Below are 26,530 nucleotides of genomic sequence, written 5' to 3'. Positions count from 1 at the left end.
TTATCAGGTATTTGTAAGAAATCGTTTTTTTTTTTTAAATTCTGGTATTTTTTGAAATTGATGAAATTTGAAAATGATAAAAAATTTCGAAAATTTGAATTTTTTGAAAATTTAGATTTTTTTAACTTCCCATAGGGTAAGTTAATCGCAAAAAAATCGAAAATGAAAATTTTTATATATCTTTACGTTTCAAAGGTTTCTGAATATTTTGTCATACCTTAGAAAAAATGGATGTATGTGTGTGTGTATGTGCGTGTGTGTGTGTGTGCGGATACAAATTTTCGTCGGCGATTTCGGGAACACCGATCAACCGATTTAAATAATTCAAAAAACATTCGATTCGTATTGATAAGGAGACGTGCTGATTAGTTTTTGGTGAAGGCAGGTTTAGCCGTTCTGAAGATACGGGGCAAAAAGTGAGAAAAACGGTAACTCAGTTTTTAAGAGAACAGAGCGTCCGATTTCAATAATTCAAAAAACATTTTACTTATATGGGACAAGATGAAGAATTGATCAAATTTTCATAAAGGCAGGTCTAGCGGTTTCGGAGATCTAATGAAAAATGTAAAAAAAATGCCATTTGGGGGTGAAAAATGATCATTAGACATATGCACATCAAATTATAAGATATTTTATAGAGATTTTAACAATAAGTATAAATTTTGTTTGCATTCCTATAGGTTCCGTATCAATGTTTATTCGTTAGACGGCCACGCGGCGCATACGCGCTTCAACATTTTGTCTCTATGCAGTTAAAGCAGTACGATGCTTTGAAAAAAAGTTCATAATTTCCAAAATATGTCAAAATAAAGAAAACATTTTTTTTCAAAAAAAGTAATTTTTTTCAAATTCATAGTTTCTCAAAAATCTAATTTTTTCGAAATAATTTTTTTTCAAAAATGTTAATCGTTTAAAAAAAAATAATAATATTTGGTACGGGAAGTTCCAGCAATTAGCCTTAAGGCTAGATGCCATGCGCTCCACTAATTTTTTGAAAATTCTCAAAATTACGAAATTTTATATAAAAGCATTTTTTGCACATTGTCCACTCATCAAGGAAAATCGTCCACAAAAATTTGTTTTTTTTTTATTTATTTATTTTTATTTATTTATATATATACATTATTTTCATATCTCAGACAGACAGGATGTATGGTTCCTCACATACATCCATTCTAAGGTATACTAAAATGTTCAGAAACCTTTGAAACGTAAAGATATTTTCGATTTTTTGCGATTACTATTAACTACCCTACGGGAAGTTAATACAGAAATGAACCAAGAATTATTTTATTATTACCAATGTATTATTTTTACCTTTTCGCAATTACCGCCTTGGTATCCATTAACACAAGTACAGTTGAACCTGTGTTCAGTCTCATTGATAACGTAAGGTGAGCAGGTTCCCTGGTGCAAACAAGGTTCCCCGTGGCAACCAGTCAGGGCAACTGTGCAATTGACGCCGCCCCAAGAAGGTTCACATTCGCACCTGTAGGTTGCACGTTCGTCGTAACATCGACCATGAAGACAAGGTTCATATCTGGAATAAAAAACATAGAATAAATTTAAAAACTTATCAATAAAAGTATTTTTACTAAGTGCAGGGTTTTCATACCTTTCACATTCGTCGATATCGATTTGACAATGAATGCCTTCAAAACCAGGATGGCAATCACAGACGTAGCTTCCAATTAAATCTTTACAGTTTCCGTGAAGACCACAAGGACTGCTTTCGCATTCATTGATGTTGATCTCACAATTTCTACCAGTTGTACCATAGTTACAACTGCACTCGTAACTAAAATATAATTAAAACTTGTTGAAAGTGGCATCGTGCCTTAAGGCAAATTACTAGAACTTCCAGTACCGTAATGAAATATTCGAGAAATTTTAAACGTTTTCAAATATATTAATACAAATACTCTGTAACTTTCATTATTTTTGCTATCTTGTTATATCTGAGCAAATCAAATGTCAAACATAAATCAATTTATCTCCAGAATATTAACAATCGTCATTTTATTCCGAATTCAATTTAAAAAAAAAAAAAATAGTTGCCTTATTAATTAATTAATTAATTTGCACAAAATTGAAAAAGTGCCCCCGTATAGTCACAGTCTAAACGCATTTGCAAATAATTCTGTGCGACATTTTCACTTATACTCTGCTTAGCTTGGCGGCATTTTCACATTTTTCAATAGTTTTCACAAAATTGGAAAAGTGCTCCAATACATAAACAGTGGCGCTTAGACTGTGCTTAGCCTGGATCATTTTTTGAATTTTTAATCCAAAATTACAAAAATGTTTTATGAAAAATAAAAAAAAAATGTAATATTCTTTATCCTCAAAAGCAATTGTTTTGTCAATACAAGCAGAAAGTTTTTTAGATCATTCAAATCGGACGCTTAATTCACTCAAAAACTGGCATTTTCTACACTCTTTGCTCCGTATCTCCGTAACGGCTGGACCTGCCTTTGCCAAAAACTAATCACCACATCTCCCTATCAATAGGGATCGAATGTTTTTTAAAACATTCAAATCGGTTGATCCGTGCGCCCGAAAACGTGGACAAAAAATGCGGACATACAAAACACACACACGTCCATTCTTCTGAGGTATGCCAAAATGTTCAGAAACCTTCAAAACGTCGAGAAATGAAAAAATTTTCATTTTCGATTTTCGGCCCATTACTTTAACTACCCTATGGGAAGTTAACTAGGTGTAAGTTGCTTTAAGGCGAGCTTCAAAAACTTCGCAATAAGTGTAATAATTGACTTAATCAAACGAAATTGGGATTGCTTATTTACTAAACTTTTACTTCGTTAATTTTAAACGCTTTATGACTAATTATAAATATATTATTATTGGGACTAAACTGAACTAATATTCTAAGATGCTCGATTGATAAAATATGTAAATCTGAATGCTTTTCATTCAAATTTTGGACTGTGGTATTATTTACTCTTCATGTGTGCATTCTTTGTATTTAACATAACATTCACAATTTGTATGCTATCTATATTATCTTCATTTTTAAAGCTGTTTGGATTTAGTTGATAAATATTATTCTATTCTACACTTTGTTTATTTCATGCTTTGTTAAATGTTACTTTTATGGAAATAATAGATTGTCAATTGTTATTTATTATGAATAATTGTAAATAATTATTTATTGCATACTTTTTCTTTAAATTTAATCTCATTCGATTCAGAATGGCTTGAAACGTCGAAAAAACATAAAATTAGCAAATTTGATTTTTTTGTAGATATTTAGTTAAAACTGTTTATTGGGAAAATCAAGTTTTTCGCTTTTTAGACATGATGATTGCTAATTGAATTTTCTCTAACACATTTATAATATCTGCAATTATATCAATTACAAAATTTAATTATATAATTCAACCAACTGTTTAGTGCATGAATTTGATCGTCATGTTCATTTTCATGAAAAACATCTTTTTAACTTCCCGTAGGGTAAGTTATAGTAATCGCAAAAAAATCGAAAATGAAAATTTTTATATATCTTTACGTTTCAGAGGTTTCTGAACATTTTGGCATACCTTAGAAAAAATGGATGTATGTGTGTGTGTGTGTGTGTGTGTGTGTGTATGTATGTATGTATGTATGTATGTGTGTGTATGTATGTGCGGATACAAATTTTCGTCGACGATTTCGGGAACACGGGTCAACCGATTTGAATAATTCAAAAAACATTCGATTCGTATTGATAAGGAGACGTGCTGATTAGTTTTTGGCGGAGGCAGGTCTAGCCGTTCCAAAGATACGGGGCAAAAAGTGCCGAAAACGGTAACTCAGTTTTTGAGAGAACGGAGCGTCCGATTTTAATAATTCAAAAAACATTTCACTTGTATTGACAAGATGAAGAATCGATAAAATTTTCATGAAGGTAGGTCAAGCGGTTTCGGAGATATGGAGGAAAAAGTAAAAAAATGAGCCATTTGGCGGTCAAAAATGATCATTAGACATATGCTCATCAAATTATCAGATATTTTATAGAGATTTTAACAATAAGTATACAATTTGTTAACATTCCTATGGGTTCCGTACCAATGCTTATGCGTTAGACAGCGACGCGGCGCTTACGCGCTTTATATTTTGTCCCTACGCAGTTACAGCAGTACGATTGCTTTGAAAAGAAAGTTCAGATCTTCCACAATATGTCAAAATAAAAAAAAAAAATTTTTCAAAAAAAACAAAAAAATTAAAAAAAAATTTTTTTAAAAAAAAAAATTTTTTTCAGAAAAAAGTAATTTTTTGTCCAATTTATAGTTTCTCAAAGATCTTATTTTTTCGAAGTAAAATTTTTTCAAAAATGTTAATCGTTTTTAAAAAAAATAATAATTTTTGGTACGGGAAGTTCCAGCAATTTGCCTTAAGGCACGATGCCTTAATTGCCTTAAGACAGAATTCCACTTACAGCTAGTTTTTAAAAAATACGGTCACGATTACGTAAATTATGTACGCAGTTTTATTCATAGATAAAAGAAGTGTATTATACATAGATATAAGAAGGTTTTATTCTAGATATTAGTTAATGATTTAATAAATGGTTACATTTTTTACGAAATTTGAGAAGTATTGTAGACTGTTCATATACTTTTTTACTAATTCGAAAGCCATTTTGATTACAATATTTTTTTCAAACTTTGATGAATTTTTAAAATTAAATTACCTGTTGTAGATCCGTAATATTTCAGTATGTTCTATAAGACCATGATATCTATTATCAAATAAAGTTTCATAAAAATCGGCAATTTTTTTTCAACAGTTAAAAACAAGAAAACGGTCGATCTTTACCTAAAAGTAATCATTCCTGGTAAATATCTGTCGAACAGTTTTTGATTTTTTAAAATCGATTCGGTAGTATGAGCTTAAATGTAGACGAAAAGTTCACACTTTTTTCCAAATTACAAAGAAACTGTTTGGCCGATCCTAGCAGCAAACTGAGAAACGATAGTCCTTATCGAGATACATCGAATGGCTTTTAATTTTTTAAAATCGGTTCAGGCGTTTTTGAGCAAACGCCGATGAAAAGTCTAATTTTGACCAAAAAAAACGATACTAATTTTTTCAAACTTTGATAAATTTTTAAAATTAAACGGCTTGTCGTAAGGCCGTAATATTTTAGTATGATCTATAACACCATGGTATCTATCGTAAAAAAAAAAATCATAAGAACTGTCGAAATTTTTTTTTAATACTTTATTACAAAAAACGGCCCGGTTAATCTTTACCAAAAACTAATCAGATCGATTCCCAACCAATATCTTTCGAACGGTGTTTGAATTTTCAAAATCGATTCAGAATCCCGGGCTAAAACGTTTCACTTTTCTGCTATTTGCAAAAAATGGCTTGGCCGATCGTCGCACAAAATAGTCCTCATCGAGATACATCGAATGACTTTAAATTTTTGAAATCGGTCCAGCCGATTCTGAGAAAACGTCGATTTAAGGTAAAAGACCTGTTCACACACACACACACACATACTTTTTCCAAATTTGGTCTCATTGGATTCAGAATAGCTTGAAACGTCCAGGAAAAAACATAAAATTAACGAATCGGATTTTTTGATGAAAACATAAACTTCTCCTTCGGGCTGATATTAGACGAGGAAATATTTTTTGATTTTGTATAAAATATATTTCTTACCCGCTTGCATTTTCGTATGTAAAAACTCCATTGAAAACTTCAGGAAGTAAAATTTCAGAATTATGAATATAAAGCGACTGGTCACTCCGTTCCAAACAAGTACCACCAAACTGGCAAGGCATGCTTTCACATTCGTTTATATCTTCTTCACAATTTTTACCTGAAAACAGCAATGATAAAAAATACAATGCGAATAAATATACCAATCATTTATGTTATTACCTCTATAACCAGGATAGCAGACACAATCATAGTTATTGATACCATCTTCACATTTTCCACCATTCAAACAAGGTGAGCTCATGCACTCGTCTATGTTGATTTCACATAAGGATCCCATGAAACCTGTGCCTTCGCAATGGCATGTAAAAGAAGCTCGATGGTCTTCACAGATACCACCGTGTAGACATGGAGTACTCTAAAAGATAAAACAAAATTTTAATTATAATACTGATATGAAAAATTTTATTTATTACCATACCTCGCATTCATTTATATCAATTTCGCAATTCTGTCCAGTTGTACCAGGAGAACAGACACATTCGTATTTAGCCAAAAGATTTTGGCAAGTTGATCCATTCTGGCAAGGTGACGATTCGCATTCATCAATATCCACATCGCATTGTTTACCTTTGAAACCAGGAGCGCAGACACAAGCAAAATCGTTAACCTGGTAAAAGAGATTTTCAGCCAAATGTTTTGCAATTATATTTTTTTATATAATATTTACCTTATTTACGCAAGTGCCGTGATGACAAGGTAGACTCAGGCATTCGTTGAAGTCCATGTCACATCTTTTACCTGTATAACCAGGTTCGCAGTAACACTGGAACGAACCGTTGCGATTTTGGCAAATACCATTGTTGCAAATTCCTGGTGTGTCGCATTCGTTCACGTCTGTCTCGCAATTCTTGCCTGGAGAAAAATGTATATGAAACTACTAGAAGTGCATGGCATCGTGCTTTAAGGCAAATTGGTGGAACTTCCCGTACCGAAAATTATTATTTTTTAAAAAAATCTTAGAATGTTTTGAAAACTTTTGGAAAATGAGATTTCTCTTAATTTTGAAATTTTTGAAAATAAAACGTTTTTTTTGAATAATTTTTTTTCTCGCAGGGTAAGTTATAGTAATCACAAAAAATCGAAAATGAAGTTTTTTATATATCTTTATGTTTTAAAGGTTTCTGAACGTTCTGGAATACTTTAGAAAAAATTGATGTATGTGTTTGCGTACGTATGTATGTGTGTGTATGTTTGTATGTATGTGTGTGTGTGTGCGGAACTGATTAAATTTTTGGGAAGGCAGGTCTAGCTGTTTCGGAGATCTAGTGAAAAAAGTAAAAAAAAATGCCATTTGGCGGTTAAAAATGATTATTAGACATATGCACATTAAATTATGATGTAATTTAAAAGTATGAAGATTTTAAAAATATGTATCGATTTTGTTTACATTTCTATGGGTTCCCTAATATCGTCCGTTAGACGGCGATGCGGCGCTTACGCGCTTCCATGTTTGATCTCTATGTAGCTAAAACAAAATTTCCAAACTAAGAAAAAACATTTTTTTAAGTCTTTTTTCCGAAGAAGTTAATTTTTTTCAAAAATTTAAAATTTCTCAAAAATCTAATTTTTTCAAAGTTTTAAAAAAAAAACTTTCTTAAAAAAAATAATTTTTGGAACGGAAAGTTCCAGCAATTTGCCTTAAGAGGCACGATGCCGTACACCACTAATTTTATGCAATTTTTTTTAAAAAAAAAAGAATTTTTAAAACAATCGTTCTGCGTGATTATTTTAGATAGTAAGCGCGTAAGCGCTTCGTCGCAGTCTAACGAATAAACATTGGTACGGAACCTTAAGAAATGTAAACAAAATTTATATCCATTATTAAAATCTCTATAAAATATCTGACAAATTAATGTGCATATATCTAATAATCATTTTTTACCCCCCAAATAGCATTTTTTTCAGTTTTTTACTCGATCTTCGAAACCGTTAGACCTGCCTTTCCAAAAATTTAATCATTTCTGCATTTTGTCAATACAAGTAAAATGTTTTTTGAAATATTAAAATCGGACACTCCGTTCTGTTAAAAATTGAGTTACCGTTTTTGGCACTTTTTACTCCGTATCTTAAGAAAGGCCAGACCTGCCTTAGCCAAAAACTAATAAGTGCGTCTCCTTGTCAATAGGAATCGAATGTTTTGCAAATCATTCAAATAGGTTAATCGATATTCCCAAAATCGTCGACGAAAATTTGTATCCGCACACACACACACATACACACATACACACACACACATCCATTGTTTCTTAGGTATGCCAAAATGTTCAGAAACTTTTAAAACGTCGAGAAATGTAAAAACTTCATACTTATATAAGTTAATTGAAACAAATATATATATATATATATGCAAACAATATTATATTATGATAGTATAATGATATTCCTAGAATAGGTGTATATAATTTGAATCTTTATGTAAAAATCAATGTATGTATTTAAGTCAAATAAAGCAAATTTTCAAATTTAAAAAAAAAAAATTCGAGAAATGTAAAAATTTTCAATTTCGATTTTTGGGCGATTACAATAACTTACCTCACCGGAAGTTAATTATACGTGTAAATTTTATTACCAGATACGATTATTATTGGTGCAGCTCTTTTTGAGAACAGATATTTTAAAATGTAACTTTTATTTTACCTGTCCATCCACTAGTACATTCACAAGTATAATTCTGTGCACCATACACCGGTTGTTCCTTACAAATTCCTTCGTTTTGACAAGGAATTGTCTGGCAAGGCGTTATCACACAACCATTGGCAATTGTTTCTGGTGGACAGATGCAAAGTCCATCTCTGGTGCAAACTTGTAAATCTGTACATGGGGGCTCACATACAGCATCTGGAGCTGGTAAACTTATTGTGCGTTCGGTGTAAGTGAGGGGACGTTCACAGTACAAACCTGGGAAGGAATAGAAATATTTTTATAAATAGATGGTCATTAAGGAGAGAGCCTGCTTTAGAGGCTTAACCCATTCGAGACGACGATTTTTTTCGAACGCGGTCCCCAGGAGCAAAATTTTTTTTGTCTAAATTGATCATTTATAATAAAAAAATCTTATTTACTACGGAAATCACCCAATTCGTAAGCAAATTTGCACAAAAAAGATGATTGCAAACCGTGAGTGCAACTCGCTCCTCAGAAAATTTTTATTGCAAGCGGATTGAATACCACGTTCGCAATTTAGGGTAAAATAAAAAAAACAAATTAACTAAAATTGATGAACATTTATTTAAAAGAAAAATTAGACAATATAAAATCGTTATGCTGCAAATTGAAAGATTGCTTTCAATAACGAGGAACAGAATATAATGCAAAGAAATTTTTAAGAAATAGTAAAAAGTCTAAAAAATAAGTAGAATAATGAAGAAAATATTATAAACAAAAAATAAATTTTTAGAAAAATGTCTAAAGGTAATAAAGTAAGTCAGTGATGAAAAATAAAATACAATTTGCAAATACATTTTTAGGAAACACCACACTGATCTTAAAATAATTATATATTAGTTCCAAACATGAATTATACATTGAAACCAATGCTAAATTTAGTTTTTCTATACCTTACAGATACTATTAATTCAAAAAAAAATCTTATCTCGACGACTATATTACTCAAAATAACTAATAACTGCAAAACAATTGCACACACGGTGTGGGTTAAAAAAATCTTTTTTTTTTGCAAAAATGTCTTCCGAAACTAGCCAAGAATATATTCCAGAAGTTTCAGAAACAAATTAAAATTATTTTCGGAGTTACTAAAGAAATAGTGAGCAAGCGTCAACAAGTATACGAGCGGAACAAAAACTTCGAATTCTCGGTTTTTAATTAAGGAAACATAGGAAAAAAAAATCGTCCTATCAAAACGAGACAAAATTCATTGTCTTCAGGATTAAATACTTTTCTAGTTGAACCTAAAAAAAACTTAAATAAAAGTTATAATTAACCCAACCCCACAAAGTGAAATTTTGTCAAACTCAAATCTATACTATTGAAAATATAAAAAAGTTTTTTTTTTTGGTTCGGATGAAAATTATGACCGGCATCTTTCCCGCCATCGTCAAAATGCTTGTACCTGGCATTATGACATATATTTTAATAAAAAAAAATGAAAGAATGCTGAAATATATTACAATAAAACCTGAAGGTTTCGTTTCAATTAAATATTTATTTCCTTCCCAAAAAATTTCTCTAAATCAAGCTCTCCTCTTAATATAATTAGATGGATTTTTTTTTATTTTACCTGAATATCCAGGTGGACAAATACAGATTTCACCATTGTGCATATTTTGTTCGCAAGTGCCACCATTTATGCAAGGACAGGAAACTAGAGGGTTTTCGATAGTAGGTCCCACTTGTACTTCGCAGTGAGCTCCTAAAAGTGAAAAAATCATCATAAGTCAGTTTACTAAATCATGCAAAATTATCCTTTTGTTTATGTGCAATCTTTATTATTATTATTTAAATATCAATTATTACCTGCGTAGCCATTTGTACAAATGCAGATAGGATGCTCTGGTGTACCTCCGCAAGAACCGCCATGCAGACATGGTCCTCCTGGACAAACCGACAGAAGAGCCATACACATTCCTGAAGTACCTGAGAATCAATATTTGAAAATTTATTAATATATGTATATATGTATATATATTAATGGAAATAATATATAAATAGAGTTCTCGATAAAATGATCCGCTAAAACTCGAAAACGGCTAAACCGATTTGGCCAGACTTGGTCTTGAAAAACTCGTGCTAATCAGTAGGTTGTCGGAAAGGTGAGATACTATTTCAAAATCGCGTACAAACTTTACATTTTCAATTTGAACTTTTTTGTAGAAGCGTAATTTGAATAAAACAATGGACGGTGGCTAATACGTCAAATGTCAAATGTTTTTGACAGATGATGTTCAATTGCGTTCAATAGGATGTTTTACGTGAATATTATTTAATTATGATTAAATTGTAGTAAGTAGTTTTGTTCGTAGTTACATTTATGCTTAAAACCGTTATTAAACGGGCCGCAAGTGTTACTAGAAATTCAAAATATCAACTTTTTTGAAATGTTAATATGAAAATGCACTTTTTGGCATATTTTTCTCAAACACGGTGCTCGGAAAGATCTCATTTGTATAATTATATACTCATTGGTATTTATAAAACATTCTCTAGGTTATATTATTTTTTATTTATGTTATTTAAATTCAGAATCTAAATTTGGTATCGATCAAATCGACATTTTCCCAGTTATAATTTCTCAGAATTTATCGAAGAATAAATAGCAATATATGAAGGTCCGGGCTTAAAAACCAGTAAAGTTAAGCATTGTTTAAGAACAATATTGTATAACCAACTATAATCTCGATTCACATGACTTTGCTATCGGGAAATAAACGGTAATCTTTGAAAATCCATAACGAAAGTATTTTCTTCCGTTGGTAGTCTTTTAGCATTAGTTAAAAAGTGTAATTATTTTGTAAAATCCTTTAATATTAAAATAAGACATTAAACCTGTTTGCCACCTGGCCGTTCCAAGTTACTCCGCCTATAAGGTAAAAAGGTCTAGATAACAAATTTTTGAAAGACAGCAAAAAAGCACATTTCTATAATGATGAAGTAGCTGGCAGTTTTACTGAATGTAGTCAGATAATTGTTCGTTTGAAATGTGTTATTTGTTGTGATATAATTGGTTTGGTTTTCACAATATAATTAATATTTGCTCAAAGTCAAATTGGACCTTCGTACCTCGCCCTGCTTTACGTATATACTTTTTATTAAATTTACTGCAATTCATCGAATGTTACTTGAAACTTTTCAAAAAGAAGAAATACTTAATTCATTTTCTATCTCTCCTCGCAGAAATTTGAAAAATTTGTATAAGAACAGTAGTATTATTTACAATTATACACAAAATCCAGAATCCAAAAAGAATCTGAAAAACTTGAAAAGTAATCGAGAAGTCGAAAGACCCAAAAAAGACTTGAATTGAATTATACCATGTTTTCTATAGAAAGTGTATAAAACTTCCAGTTTGATTTTATTGACAAAATATAGACAAACTAATGGGTTTTATTATTTTTATAATATCTCATTGTATGTAGCATTCAAACTACACATCCTTATACACTTAAAGTATAATTTTTTTTATTCTCTACAAATTGTTTAGAATATACCTTACTTAACAAATCAACGCTTGCCGGGTCAGCTAGTATATATATGAATATTTACCTCCTGTTCCTGGTTTGCAAACACATTCCCCAGACACACAATCTGAATCAAGTGGACAGTCATGGTTAGTCCTGCACAACGGACGCTTCTCACAAAGTTCTCCCGAATAACCATCAGGACATGTGCATTCTGTGTAAGTGCCGTGATCCGCGCAGGTTCCACCATTGTAACATGGTGAACTCAGACATTGATCCAACCTCTACAGAAAAACAAAATTTACATACCAAAAACATCAGTAATTTTATTATTATTATTACCTGTTCACAGTTTTTGCCACCGTATCCCGGCAAGCATTCGCAGACATAAGAACCATGGGTGTCGTAACACCGAGCATTATGTTCGCAAGGATTGTGCTGAGAGCATTCGTCGATATTGACTTCACAATTTCTACCACTGTAGCCGATTCTGGAGCAGTCGCAAGAATAGCCCCTGGTCAGATCTGTGCAGATGCCGTTGTGCATGCAAGGCTGAGAGAGGCAGTCGTCAACGTCTGTTTCGCAATGGACGCCGGTGAAACCTAAAAAAATAGAAGATTACTAACTAGATAACTAGTGGAGAACTCCCCGTACCGTAATTAAACATTCGAGGAATGAAAATAATCTATAATTATTTTGAATGATTTCAAATAGATTATTTATTATAAATACATACTGTAAACTTAAGTGCTTTTTAAATTAGGCGTATTCTACAAACAACTTATGTGTATGTTTATAAGAAATTTGTTCTTTTTTTTAATTTGTTTTTTTTTTTGATAATTCAAAATTTTGAAATTCTTTTAGAAGTTTGAAATTTCTTGGAATTTTTTAAAAGTCGTTTTTTAAATTTTTTTGAGAATTCGGAAATTTTTGAATATTTCGAAATATTTTCAAATTATTGAAGAAATCGATTCTTTTAACTCCTTAACTTACGATTTAGATTCGAAAATGTCAGCCCAAAGTTGTTCAAGGTGGCGCGGCGTTTGTGACTATTTTCCCTCGTAGTGTACGGTTCACGACAAAAATAAAAATAATTTTATGTTTTATAGTTTCGTATGAATAAATATTTTGTAATACTTGCGTTCACCACACCGGGCCATACCCGATATGCGTAATATTTGCTTCTTACCCGGATATTCGCCCGTAATATTCGCTTTTGGGCTTGCAATCGCACAAGGGCTCTACTCGCCATTTTAAGTTAAGGGGTTAAACTCTGATTTTGTGTTAAAATTTTTCAAAATTTATTTTTTTTTGAAATGATGAAAATGATGAAAAATTACGAAAATTTGTATTTTTCGAAACTTCGATTTTTTTGAAAATTTAGATCTTTTTTTTTTGAAAATTTTCAAAATTCCGAAATTTTCTGTAAAAGCATTTTTTGCACGATGTCTACTCAAGCAAAATGTTTTTTGAATTAATTTAATCGGATGATACGTTCTCTCAAAAACAGTATAACCGTTTTTACACACTTTGCGCTCTATACCTCAGAAACGGCAAGATGTGCCTTTTGCAAAAACGCCTCGCGATCGAGTACGAACCAAATGATTTTTCAATCATACAAATCGGATATTCCATACTGTCGAAAATGTCGAAGAATATACGTGAATTTTAAAATTAAAAATCTTGGTACGGAACCCAAAAAATTGACAAAATGTGTAAATATTATTGAAATCTCTATAAAATATCTGATAATTTGATGTGCATAAGTCTAATGAACATTTTTGACCGACAAAAGGCATTTTAAACATTTTTTATTGAAACTTCATAACCGCTGGACCCGACTCTCCAAAAATTTGGACAGTTTTTCGTTTAGTCAATATAAATAAAATGTTTTTTGAATTATTCGAATCGGACGCTTCGTTCTCTCAAAAACTGAATTACCATTTTTGGCTCTTTTTGCCCCGTATCTCCAAAACGGCTAGACCTGCCTTTGCCAAAAACTAATCAGCACGTCACCTTATCAATACAAATCGAATGTATTTTAAATTATTCAAATCGGTTCATCCGTGTCCCTGAAAAATGGTAATCACCCAAAACACATACAGACATCCATTTTTTCTAAGGTATGTCAAAATGTTCAGAAACCTTTGAAACGTTAAGATATATAAAAATGTTCATTTTCTTTGAATGAAACAAGAACTTGCCCTACGGAAAGTTAAATAATTAATATCATTGTTATCGTAGAGTAATATAATTTACCAACCTTCAGAACAATCGCATTGATAGTTGTTCGTGCCAGGAGCCACATGGCAAGTTCCATTATTTTGGCATGGATTTCCAGCACAGAGAGGATGTGTCGTCATTTCTATTTCACATCGACGTCCTAGAACAAATATTTACCAACAATCATTATTTGTTTTAATACAAATTTTTATTATCATACCTTGGAATCCTCTTGTACATGTACACCGTATGTCACCACTCGAGGTTTCTTCGCAAGTGCCACCGTTTTGGCAAGGCTGGTTTAAACAAGGTGGGCCTTGGTCGACTTGGCAGTTTTTTCCAGTAAATCTGTCACTGCATTGGCATTCGTATCTAACAGAAGAAAATTAATAAAACTAGGTTACTCGAATGAAGAAAATACCTAAACATATAAAGGCAAGAATACAACAAGGTTCACATAAGTTCATCCAAGGTCCAAAAAAAACTCATGTAATTTTGTAATTAACAATATGTTCACAATTTGAAATAAATGCAACCGAGAAACTAGTGGTGTATGGCATCGTGCCTTAAGACAAATGGCTGGAATTTCCCGTACCGTAATGAAATATTCGAGAAATTTTAAACGTTCTCAAATATATTATTACAAATACTGTAACTTTCATTATTTTTGCTATCTTGTTATATCTAAGCAAATCAAATGTAAATCATAAATAAATCAATTTATCTCCAGAACATTAACAATCGTCATTTCATTTCGAATTCAATTCCAAAAAAATAGTTGCCTAATTGACACAAAATTAAAAAAGTGCTCCCAAACAGTCTAATTTGCATTTCCAAATAATTCTGTGCGACATTTTCACTTATGCTGTGCTTATCTTGGCGGCATTTTCACATTTTTCAATAGTTTTCACTAAATTTGAAAAGTGTTTCAGTACATGAACAGTTTAAACGCACTTGGGTAAACATTTGTACCAGAGTGGCGCTTAGACTGTAATAGACCTGGGTAATTTTTTGAATTTTTAATCCAAAATTAAAAAAATATTTTGTGGAAAATAAAAAAAGATGTAATAATTTTTTATACTCAAAAGCAATTGTTATATCAATACAAGCAGAAAGTTTTTTAAATCATTCAAATCACATGCTTAGTTCTCTCCAAAAACTGTCATTTTTTGCACATTTTTCTCGTTATCTCCGAAACGACTGGACCTGCCTTTGCCTCATTACAAATTGAATGTTTTTTAGATCAATCAAATCGGATACTCCGTTCTCTCAAAAACTCGATTTCTATTTTTTGTATTCTTTGCTCCGTATATCCGAAACGGCTGGATCTGCCATTGCCAAAAACTAATCAGCACATCTCCCTATCAATAGGAATCGATTGCTTTTTGAATTATTCAAATCGGTTCATCCATACGCCTGAAATCGCCGACGAAAAATTGTATTCACGTATACACCCAAATCAATTTTTTCTGAGGTATGCCAAAATGTTCAGAAATCTTTAAAACGTGAAAGTATGCAAAAAAAATCGATTTTCGTCCTATTACTAAAACTACCCCACGGGAAGTTAAAAAAAAATCCAAAAATTTAAAACCAGTATAAAGGGGTTCACAAAATGTTGATCCAAGGTCCAGAAAACTGAATACTGGAAAATTAGGGAAAAAGGGGTTCAACTAAATCAATTCAAACAGGGCCAGAAAACAGAAAATATATATTTTTATATATTTAGGTGTATTGGTCAATAATTTTTTTCATATTTACCCATTTGGCCTGGATAAGCATATCCCATGTCGCATACAGGGTTCATGCAGACAATGGTCTTCCATTGGTGTAGGCTGATGATTTGTGGATTCTCCACCTAATAAACCAAAAAAATTCTTATCAGTAAATTTTAAAATTATTGAAAAAATGTTTAATAAATTTTGTCTTTCTTACATTTCATATTCAATGGTATCGGACAAGGTCCAAACATAACATCGTATACAGTTTGCAAATTTTCAGGAACAAAAAGAAAACCTGGACCGGATTGTATGCAACCAGAAAAGTTTTGGCCTAAAATTAAGATAGCAGCTTCGTTGTTGATGTGTTCTGCTGTCAGGAAGTCTGCATTGTAAGTATAATTTGCTAAAAAAAAAAAAAACGTATTAGTTTACTAATATTTAATAACTAACTATCTTTTAATATTCCAAGGCTATCTACGCGTTCACAATCATTTTGTAATTGTCCTACTCCTAAATCTAATTCTCTCTTAAATTCACCTATTTTACTTATGTTCTCTAACTTTAACTTAATTAATAATGAAATATATATTCACATCTGATCAAATAATCTCCATCTGCACAAGTTAACATTTTTCTTTTCTTTTCAAATATCTCATTATTTTATCTTATTCTGTATATAAATAATATTGTTACTTTCTGCATTTGATGTTAATAACTATGTATTGTAATTTTGTATATATTTCAATTGTTATTCATTATGTAAAATAATTGTATTTTAGAGTCCTCTTGGAAGAAATCTGTTTGCTATATATTTAAAATAAATAAATAAACAAATAAATATTTAATCATATCTACATATATATAAAAATAAGTCGGGTTTTCCTTCCTGACGATATAACTCCAGAACGCACGAACCGATTTCGACAATTTTGCATTCGTTGGAAAGGTCTCGGGCTCCGCAAGGTTTATAGCTAAGAAAATTAGTGGTGCATGGCATCGTGCCTCAATGCAAATTGCTGAAACTTCACGCACCGTAATTGAAAATACGAGTAATGAAAATAATCAACAATTGTTTTCGTATAACAAATTCGAGTAATAACATTAATTACTGAGAATTATCAGAATTACGCTTGGTTAAGTTAACGAGCAATTCTTGCCGCCAAGAAATATGATGTACACGCACTGAATTTCACCATTTAATCAAAAATTGCAGGCGATTTGGTGACATACCAATGATTCCGACTGGTCTTCCGTTTGACTTCAAACGATTGCAATTTCCAGTTCGCCTTGCGTTCGCAATAACAAGTCGCAAGGCCAATCGCTTAGTGTTTGCGGGATAAATTTCAAATAGATTATTTAGAAATCATTGTTTTTCACATGGGCAGTTATACGTTGCCTGTTCACGAGTTGGAAAACCATCCGCTTTGTTTGTGTTAACGTCAGACCAAAAAACAAAAAATGTGGTTTACCAAAGAGCACCTCAATGAAACGGATAATTTGCGGATTCACTTTTATTTACTTAGAGAAGTTCAACTAAAATACACTTCATTTTTGTAATCGAAATAAATTCATTACTGTTGTGTAATAAAATCAAATTTTTCCTTTACAAATATAAAACAAACAAAAAATTTCTTCATCTTCCTCACGAAACCATCTGGTGGCGAAACGGAGTTGGTCGGGTTTGCTAGTATATGCATAAATAATGTATCTTTTATGTTACCTATTATAATTATATATTGTATAAATAATATATCCTCTATCTATTACCTATTAATACTGTCCTTTCGTCTATATGCAACGTAAGATTTCCCAAACGATACACCAGCTGAATGGTGTGCCATTGGTTGTCCAGGAGCCTCGCCGGAACTGTCACCTCTCTCCTGATGACACCGGGAGATGACAGCAGTGTTAAAGAGAGCATGTCACGGTTGACAGTGCAGTGCAGGGCTTCGCCTCGTGACGTTTGTTGGAATAATTCGCCACCTGGGGATAAAAATAGAATTGTAAAAAAATAATATAACTAATGGTGCATGGCATCGTGCCTTAAGACAAGTTGCTAGAACTTCCCGTACCAAATGAAATATTCGAGAAATTTCAAATGTTTTTATCCTGAATGAAAATTGAATCCGAATAATTTTAAGGATTTAAACAAAAAAATGGAAAATAAAAACATTTTTTGGAAATTAAAACAAAAATTATTTCGCCAAAACCTATTCATTTCTTTAGTTTACACTTACAGTATCAAAATAAGCAAAATTTTTTCTGAATTAGATAATTCGTTCTCTTTAAAACTGCCATTCTTTGCACATTTTGCTCCGTATCTCCGAAACAACTGAACTGGTTTTTGCCAAAAACTAATCAACACGTTTCCCTATCAATAGGAATAGTTTTTCTTTTTGAATCATTCAAACCGGATGATCCGTGCTCCCAAACACGTGGACGAAAAATTGTATCCACACATACACACACATCCATTTTTTCTAAGGTCTGCCAAAATGTTCAGAAATATCTGAAACGTAAAGTGATGTAAATATTGTGATAATAAAAGTGGCTAAATATTTTAGCGAAAATTATAATGATTTGCACTAATAAGAATAAAAATATTATTTTTATAAATATTTTTAACAAATTAAACGTTGTAGATCTTTTTATAGTTGCAAAGAGTTGTCCTATCTCTATGGTGAATTTACTATTACAATTTATGTAATACTGATGTCATTTTTATTAATCTCGGGATAAAAACTATTTTTACTAGAAACATATTGTCATATATAAATTTTCAAGTGAAAACTCATGTCACTGCTGCTTGACATCAGGCTGTCCGAGACGGGTATCTAGTGTGAATTTTTTTATTCAAATCTCATAAATCACTTAAATATTGTGTAGCCATTGAAAATAATAATAATAAAAAGAATACATTATTTTTTTAGTAAATTTTACAAATACAAAAATTCACCCATTACAATTCTAGATAAAAATTAATTCACATGACAAATAATAGTGAATATTTAATAAATTTCGTGTTTATTAAACTGAAATATTCGTGTTTATTAGAAAACAAAAAATTCTCAAAGCCAATTTGTTTACAAAGTGTGAAAGCATATTTGTTATTCTTCTTTATTCGACATATACAAAATAATTGTAGAAATAATTTCATATATGTTTTTTAAATAGTTAATGAGAAACTAAAAACCTGCGCACAAAATTTTAGCCGAGATTCATTATTTACATTTATTTGAACAATTGTTAAATTTATCTTGACTGATTTTAAAGATTTTAGCCGAGATTTATTATTTACATTTATTTGAACAATTGCTAAATTTTTCTTGACCGATTTTCTTTAACTAGAGATCAAAAATTTTACTTAATGACTCATTTTTGAGTATGGAAAATGTGTTTATATTAATAAAGTACACGAATACGTTATGTTAAAATGTAATTTCAAACAAGAAATATTAATAATCATTTGATATCCACAAAAGATGCACCTTGACATAACCTCAAAACCGTCGCACTGTCTTTGGGTTTGTTTCCGCATATTTTTCACAATGCTTATCCACTAAATTTGAAAATGAAATACTATCATACTACAATTTTATATATTTCATTCATTTTATCAATTTAAACTAAAGAAATATATAACTAAAATAAAGAATTAAAACAGACACAGCCAAAACGTTTCTGAGCTAACTTCACGACGCTCACACATTTCACCGTGCCCATGACGCTTACTTCAGGGTAGTGTTATCCTTTTGGAAATCGCGTTAAAAGCACATAACTTCAAGAAATATTATTAGATTTAACATAAATCTGCAAATTTATCTTTATTATTATTATTTTATTACCTGTACAAGAACGGAAACTGAGGGCAGCATGACTCCAGAGTGGAAGCGGCGCGTTGTAACGGATGTAAGCGGATCCGTTTAAATAGGCTTCGCTAGGAGACGCCGTTTGGCACAGCGTTATTGAAGGGCAGGCGACTGAAAAGGGTAAAAAAAAAGATTAATAAATAAAAACACATTAAGGGGATACATATGTTTCCTCGGGCAAAAAATTGCCTCTTTTCAATATTTTTTTACATATAAAAATAAAATATTTTAATTTTTTTTTTATTCATTTATTAAACATTTTGTAAAATTTTCAAAAAAAATATCAAAATGGCGGTCATTGCGACGCCATTTCGGGTGGCCCCTCGGAAAAAAGGTGATGCCTCCGCGTTGTCAACTTCAAATATTATAAATAAAATAAGTTGATATAAAAAAGACAATTTAAATATTTTTTTTTAATTATCTTTATTGAATTACAAACTGTCTTTACAACAAGGAAGACATTCAGTAATTTTGATGATATATGAAATATTAAACATTACATCTAAAAGGTTACCCAGTAGTAAGCCTTTTCAATTTTGATATAAAATATAAAAATGATTCAAAAATTTTACTATGTATTTTGTATTATGTATATAAGACTGCATCTCTTGATTTTTGTTTATATACAACAGTTTTGCTATAAACTTGCAAGTTTTTTGTCTAAAATTTATATCACAAAACAGAATTTTCTTTTATCTCCAATATCGTTATTACAAGCAGATAAGGGTAAAATTCAACAAATTATAATTAATATATAAATAAACCATTTAATTATTAAATTTTAATTTAGTTTAGATAGTTTTTGGAAATAAAAAAAAATAATCCTTCGAGCCGGATTTGAACCAGCGACCTATGGATTTCGGCATTTGTTTACGTTCTACAGTCCACCGCTCTACCAACTGAGCTATCGAAGGTTGATGATTCATGCCGTAAATTACGAACAAATACTACTAGATTTATAAAACAATATAAAATTAGTAACAAATTAATTTTAAAGTGATTAAATAAATTATATATATATATATATATATATATATATATAATTTTATAATTTTCTTATGTAATTTGTTTTTTGCTGTAGTGTTTTATATTCTCTAGTGTACAGATATGAATTTCATATATTTTTTTTCTATTTTATTGGCTTCGCTTACTTGAGCATTTAGCCACCTACATTATTCTATACAATCATATGTCCTATACAATCTTCAATTTCATACTATCTTTTTCATATAATCCTATTTTTCTATACTTCTTAACTCATCTTCATTCTTCTTTCTCATTCTTTTACTATCTTCTTATTTCATCTTCTAAACATTTCTTACTATTTCTACTATAGTTCTTATTTGATCTTCTAAACTCTTCTTGCTTCAATTCATAACAAAAAATCACAAAATATCACGTGTGGAAAGGAGAGGTATAGTAATATATCATGTGTATTTATTTTTACCTGATTAAAAAAAAAACAAAAATTTTACAATTTTTTCTCGTAACTAAAAGTACACGTAATGCTTGGAGAGGAAAGGGGAGTAATTTTGAATATCACCATTCATCACCAAGACGAAGGGGGTCCGCAAATTCTTAAAAAATAATATAAAAATCGATCACGTGATTAATGGCTGCGCCCTAAATGTTGCAAATATCCAAGAAACTATTTCTTAAAATTTTTAGACTAAAATACATCCTTAAACTCTAGCTGTAAGTAGCACATTAAGGCTCGATATGAGTGTCGCCTTAATCAATAAAGTAACAGATTTAAATTATTTTTTTTAACTTATTACGAAATTTCTTTCACTTCATATCAATCTATTTTCATATTTCTGGTACTTGACTGTCAATTTCACATAGATTCTGCAGGAAGTCGAGAAACATTGAAATTAAATTGTTCTTTATTAAATATTCTAGTCGCATCTTCTTCAATGGCCTTCCGCCGGGACAAAAACACAAAATGAAAATCACACCGAAGGCCGAAAATGTACGACGATAAAATAAATGAGCAATGACGGAATTTATTTTAGATGATTATTTTAGAATCAAAAAACGATTTGGTAAAATATACTTGTATAAATGATAAAGATTTAATACAATTTTAGTTGGGTAATATATATTTTTGATGCATTAATCCATTCAACAAAACTTTATATTAACTTCTTTTAATGACGTGACCATAGAGATGGCAACCTAAAATGTTCTCCAAACTTTATGCAATTTATTTATTATTACAATTTCTGTAATATCGATGAATTTTTTATTGATGCAGTCATTCCAGGTAAAAACTGTTTTCATTATTATCCTATCTTTACTTTATTAATAACTTTAATTTATTATCAGCAATAACAATTTTCGATTCGTTCGAGTCAAATTAAACAATAATCTGAAAAACATCAAAGTCATTGGCGTAATATTTATTTTTTATCTTTCATTCATAGAATATTATTTTAAATAATTCTTACTCGAGTGAAATTCAGGTTATCCAGCGGAACCGTAAAGTTGAAATTTATCTAAAATTTCAACAAGTGTTGCAATTAAGTGATTATTTTAATTATCTACATAGGTTTTATTGTTCTGAGTGGATTACAACATTAGATAGTTTTAAATATTAAAATGAAAAGAGAAATCAGGGTATTTAGTGGCCTTTAGGCAAGTCGTAGAAATAGAAAAAATCACCGTAAAGATGTAATATGATGATTTTAAATGATACATTTCTTAACTAATTAAATTTGACTTATTTTCCATTGACTGAATTATTATAAATAAATGAGTATTATTATTCTGATCTTTCCAAAAACATATTAATATTATTTTATGTAAACTAAGTAAGATATATCACTGGATTATCTTATATAATATCATACTTATTACTATAGTTTAGCTCATAGAAATTATTTTTGTATTTCTGATTGCTGAAATAAAGTGAGATAATAAAAAAAATATTAATATTATTTAAAAGTGAATAACACGAAAAATTGATTTTTTTTAAAATAATTGTGGTACACCTAATTATTAATTTTTCTTAACTTTTTTTATTCTATGTGTAAAATAAAATATTAAAATTCAATTTCAAAAAAATAATTCCATTTATGTTTTTTAGAAGCGCGAGTTATTTCGAAATAACGTTGTTTTCAGACTCCCAGCTATTAAATAAATATTTAATTAAATTAAAACTTAAAAATATTTAATTTAATTAAATTTAAATACTTCAGTATTATTTTCCTATTTTCATTTGATATACAAAAAAATTGATTGCCAATTTCAGAAAAATAATTCCATTAATGTTATTCGAAAGCGCGAATAATTTTTTGTTTTCAGATTTCAAATTAAAAATATTTTCAAATCTGATATCGCCACATAATTCGAACGTCGCAAATTCTAATTCGATATCGATAATAAAATTTATATTATCGATGGCATTGGAAGTTTTTAGATTGAAATCGCGATTATAAATATTATTTATGGAAACTGACTTAATAATAAAAATCAGTAGTATGTATAAACTGAAAGTATTAATAATAATCAATTTAATTAAACCTAGTTTCGAAATAAGTAAACGCAGAAAGAACTTTGAAAATAACTTTAATTATTTTTAAAACTATAACAGTTATGTTATGCAGGGTGTCCCAGAACTCAACATCAAGCCGAAACTGGGTAACTATAGTGAAAAAAAGTAGAAAAAAAATATCTCAGGGGGCATCCATTGATCACGTGAGGTTTTTAGGGGAAGGGGAGGTTTGTCAAAAAATCACAAAATATTACGTGGGGGACGAAGGGGTATGGTAAAATATCACGTGTATTTATTTTTTGCCTGACCTGCCTTTGCCTTTTATAAAAAAAATTCAAACATTTTCAAATAAAATTTCAAAAAAAAAATTCAATTTTTCTGGTATCTAAAAATGCATGTAACGTTTGTTGGGGGGAGATGGGTAATTTTGATTATCAGGGGGAGATAAGGTCCAAAAATCATTAAAAAAATCGATCACGTGATTCATGAGCGCTCCTCACATTGTTTGGAAATTATGAGCTTTTAAGTGCAATCTAGAACTTTGATATAATTGTAACCATTTTTTGTTTATTTTGGTTAATTTTTATAAATTTTGGTTATTTAAATATTAGAAACGTAACCGTTAATAACATTTCCAGGACCACAATAAAAAATAATGATACAATTGCCTCAAATTTTCAAGATCTATGACTTTTTGATGAACTATGAATATAAAATTTAAAAAATGAGTCGATTTGAGAGGCCTTTCTTTAAAAAAAAAATGTACTGAAGTGTGCTAGCTAATTTCATCAAAAATTGGCGCATTTAATCAGGGTTGTGAAACAGTAAAATATTTGATAATTCTATAATGAAAAAATCCTAGTAAAAATAAAAACCCGAAAATAACACATAACGACTAACACATTTGAATTGAATGTGACTAAAATGCATCATCAAATATCATGTCATTTTTAGCTTTATATTTTTTTTACTCAAAATTTTTGATTATTAAACAATGAAGTATTTTACGATTTTACAATTTTGATTAAATTGGCCAACTTTTGATGAAACTTGCCAATACACTTTAGTACCTCTTTTTTAAAGAAGAGCCTACCTCTCAAAGTAGACCGATTTTGAAAATTTTAAAGTCATAGTTCAACAAAAAGTCTTGAAATTTTGGGGAAATTGTGTTATTATTTTTGATTGTGATCCTAATAAATGTTTTGTGATAAAAATATCCTAATTAAAAATAAAAACCTGAAAATAACATGATTTTTGCTGGTGCCTATTACTTTTAAGAACGCATTAGAATTATTCTTATTATTAGATATTTGTCCTATAAATAATCATAGAAAGTTCATATGAATTTCTGACTGCCAAAGAGTTTAAAAAATAAAAATATTAAACATATTTGATTTAATTATTAAAATAGCAATAACTTTTCATATCATGAAAACATGAATGGCTAGTTTCAAAGAATTATACGCATGTTATGTATGCATGCACAGGCATTTATAAATATGTATATATATATATATATATATATATATATATATATATATATATATATATATATATATATTGAATGGTAGAGTCTTGGATTTGTGTATATTTTGTAGAGTTTCGAACAAGAATCCAAAAATAATACAAAATAAAAAACAAGAAAAGTTTTTAAAAAAACAATTTCTTTATTTAATTATTTGTTTATTGTCGACGTTTCGGAACTAGGTACGTTCCATCTTCAGGACATCTGTCAAGAAACATGATCTTGATGAGATTTTAGCAAACAATATGTTTAGGAAAAGAAAATAGATTTTTCTTAAATAATGAATTAAATTGTAAAAAATATAATAATGTACAGAAATATGATAATATGTTCAAAATAAAAATGATAAAAATAAATGAGTGGATTATCAGAACAGGATATTAAACATAATAGAAAATTTTTTTGAAAGTTATGGAAATTTTTTAAGAAAAGGTTAATGACAAAGTTGAATTAATTACCTGTATGTTTGAATATTTGTTAGCACTTTTTCACTAAACAAGCTTTTTAACAAAAATGATTTTGTGAGTTAATTTTCCGCCGAATAATTAGATTTTGTAAATCAAAATTACTAAAAAATTTGTCTTTTTTAAAATTATTATTTGAAAACACAAATAATATTGTTCTCTGGATGTTGTTCGATTGGTTTTCGAAAATTAACTAAATGAAACTGGTGTGCCTTTTGTAACACGTGTAAACACTTGAACGAGAGATGTGAGATTGTATGTGTGTGTTTTTATATGTCAGGGTGTGAATACTTAAATTGTTGATCTTAAAAGGAAGTCGATATTAATTGTTTGTCAAAAAGTGTAAAAAATTTAAATATGAATCATGTAATAGGTTGTGATCTGATCTAATGTTGACACTGTTAGAAACATTTATGAGGATGAGACAACTCTCCGCGAATAACCTTCTAAAGATGCAACTTTCGTGATATAAAATCTTTGGAGTGAAATTAAATGAATGGGCGTTTTCTATAGAGTGTTGTACTAGGGTACTTTTGAAATTTTTTTGTTTATGGTGGACCACACTTAGTTCATGTTGTCTCATTCTCTTGTGTACATATTGGGAGGTTTGTCCAATATATTGACTTTTCCAATATATTGACAATATATTAACTTTTCTTGTTTTTTATTTTGTATTATTTTTGGATTCTTGTTCGAAACTCTACAAAATATATATATATATATATATATATATATATAATAAATATATTATAAGACTATGTATTTGTATATTTCTATGAAGAGATCTAACTGTGCCTGTCGGTGTCGTCGATTTGCATGCATAAGATAACAGGTCGTGTGAGTCATTTCTTTTCAAAACAAAAGAATCAAAAAGCATCTCTACTCAGGAGGAGAGAAATCAAAAAAAAAAAAACATTAAATTAAACGATTTTCATAAACTAGCTAACTGGTTAGTAGAAATAAAACGATGAGCTGAAATGCGGATACGAAAGTGGATGAATTTCACAAACAGACGAATACTCTCTCAAGACTAGATCTCAAATACGGTTGCTTTGTTATTGCTTTAATTAACCTCCCGTAGGGCAAGTTATATTAATCACAAAAATATCGAAAATGAAAATTGTTATATATCTTTACGTTTCAATACCTTCTTAACATTTTGGCATACCTTAGAAAAAATGTATGTGTGTGTGTGTGTATGTGCGTGTATGTGTGTGTGCGGATACAAATTTTCGTCGACGATTTCGGGAACATGGATGAAGCGATTTAAATAATTCAAAAAACATTCGATTCGTATTGATAAGAAGACGTGCTGATTAGTTTTTAGCAAAGGCAGGTTTAGCCGTTCCGAAGATACGGGGCAAAAAG

At 30.0% G+C, this 26,530-nt stretch overlaps 1 protein-coding gene and 1 non-coding gene across 2 annotated transcripts in view; both read right to left on the bottom strand.

The window, feature by feature from the left end:
* The window catches only part of LOC113377503 (protein crumbs-like), a 58,677-nt gene that overhangs the window by 10,397 nt on the left and 21,750 nt on the right, over positions 1–26,530 (bottom strand). The window contains exons 2-18 of the mRNA XM_026617855.1: positions 19,654–19,788; positions 17,576–17,791; positions 16,023–16,211; positions 15,849–15,945; positions 14,311–14,462; positions 14,131–14,250; positions 12,210–12,469; positions 11,953–12,151; positions 10,207–10,326; positions 9,971–10,102; positions 8,371–8,631; positions 6,401–6,585; positions 6,152–6,340; positions 5,893–6,088; positions 5,671–5,830; positions 1,616–1,798; positions 1,318–1,540 (exon numbers count right to left, since the gene is read on the bottom strand). Of these exons, the coding sequence (XP_026473640.1) occupies positions 1,318–1,540; positions 1,616–1,798; positions 5,671–5,830; positions 5,893–6,088; positions 6,152–6,340; positions 6,401–6,585; positions 8,371–8,631; positions 9,971–10,102; positions 10,207–10,326; positions 11,953–12,151; positions 12,210–12,469; positions 14,131–14,250; positions 14,311–14,462; positions 15,849–15,945; positions 16,023–16,211; positions 17,576–17,791; positions 19,654–19,788 (3,017 nt within the window). The remainder of the gene's footprint in view (positions 1–1,317; positions 1,541–1,615; positions 1,799–5,670; positions 5,831–5,892; positions 6,089–6,151; positions 6,341–6,400; positions 6,586–8,370; positions 8,632–9,970; positions 10,103–10,206; positions 10,327–11,952; positions 12,152–12,209; positions 12,470–14,130; positions 14,251–14,310; positions 14,463–15,848; positions 15,946–16,022; positions 16,212–17,575; positions 17,792–19,653; positions 19,789–26,530) is intronic.
* Trnay-gua lies at positions 20,500–20,591 on the bottom strand. Its single transcript is given in 2 exon segments — positions 20,500–20,535; positions 20,555–20,591. It is a non-coding gene; the product is annotated as a tRNA-Tyr (tRNA).

The sequence above is a fragment of the Ctenocephalides felis genome, unplaced genomic scaffold (genome assembly GCF_003426905.1).
Source record: "Ctenocephalides felis isolate EL2017-DRISC unplaced genomic scaffold, ASM342690v1 CF-g0.4_SCAFFOLD_00845, whole genome shotgun sequence".
Taxonomy (NCBI): Eukaryota; Metazoa; Arthropoda; class Insecta; order Siphonaptera; family Pulicidae; genus Ctenocephalides; species Ctenocephalides felis.
Note: the sequence above shows the minus strand (reverse complement) of the source record. Positions and strands in the feature narration are given on the sequence as shown.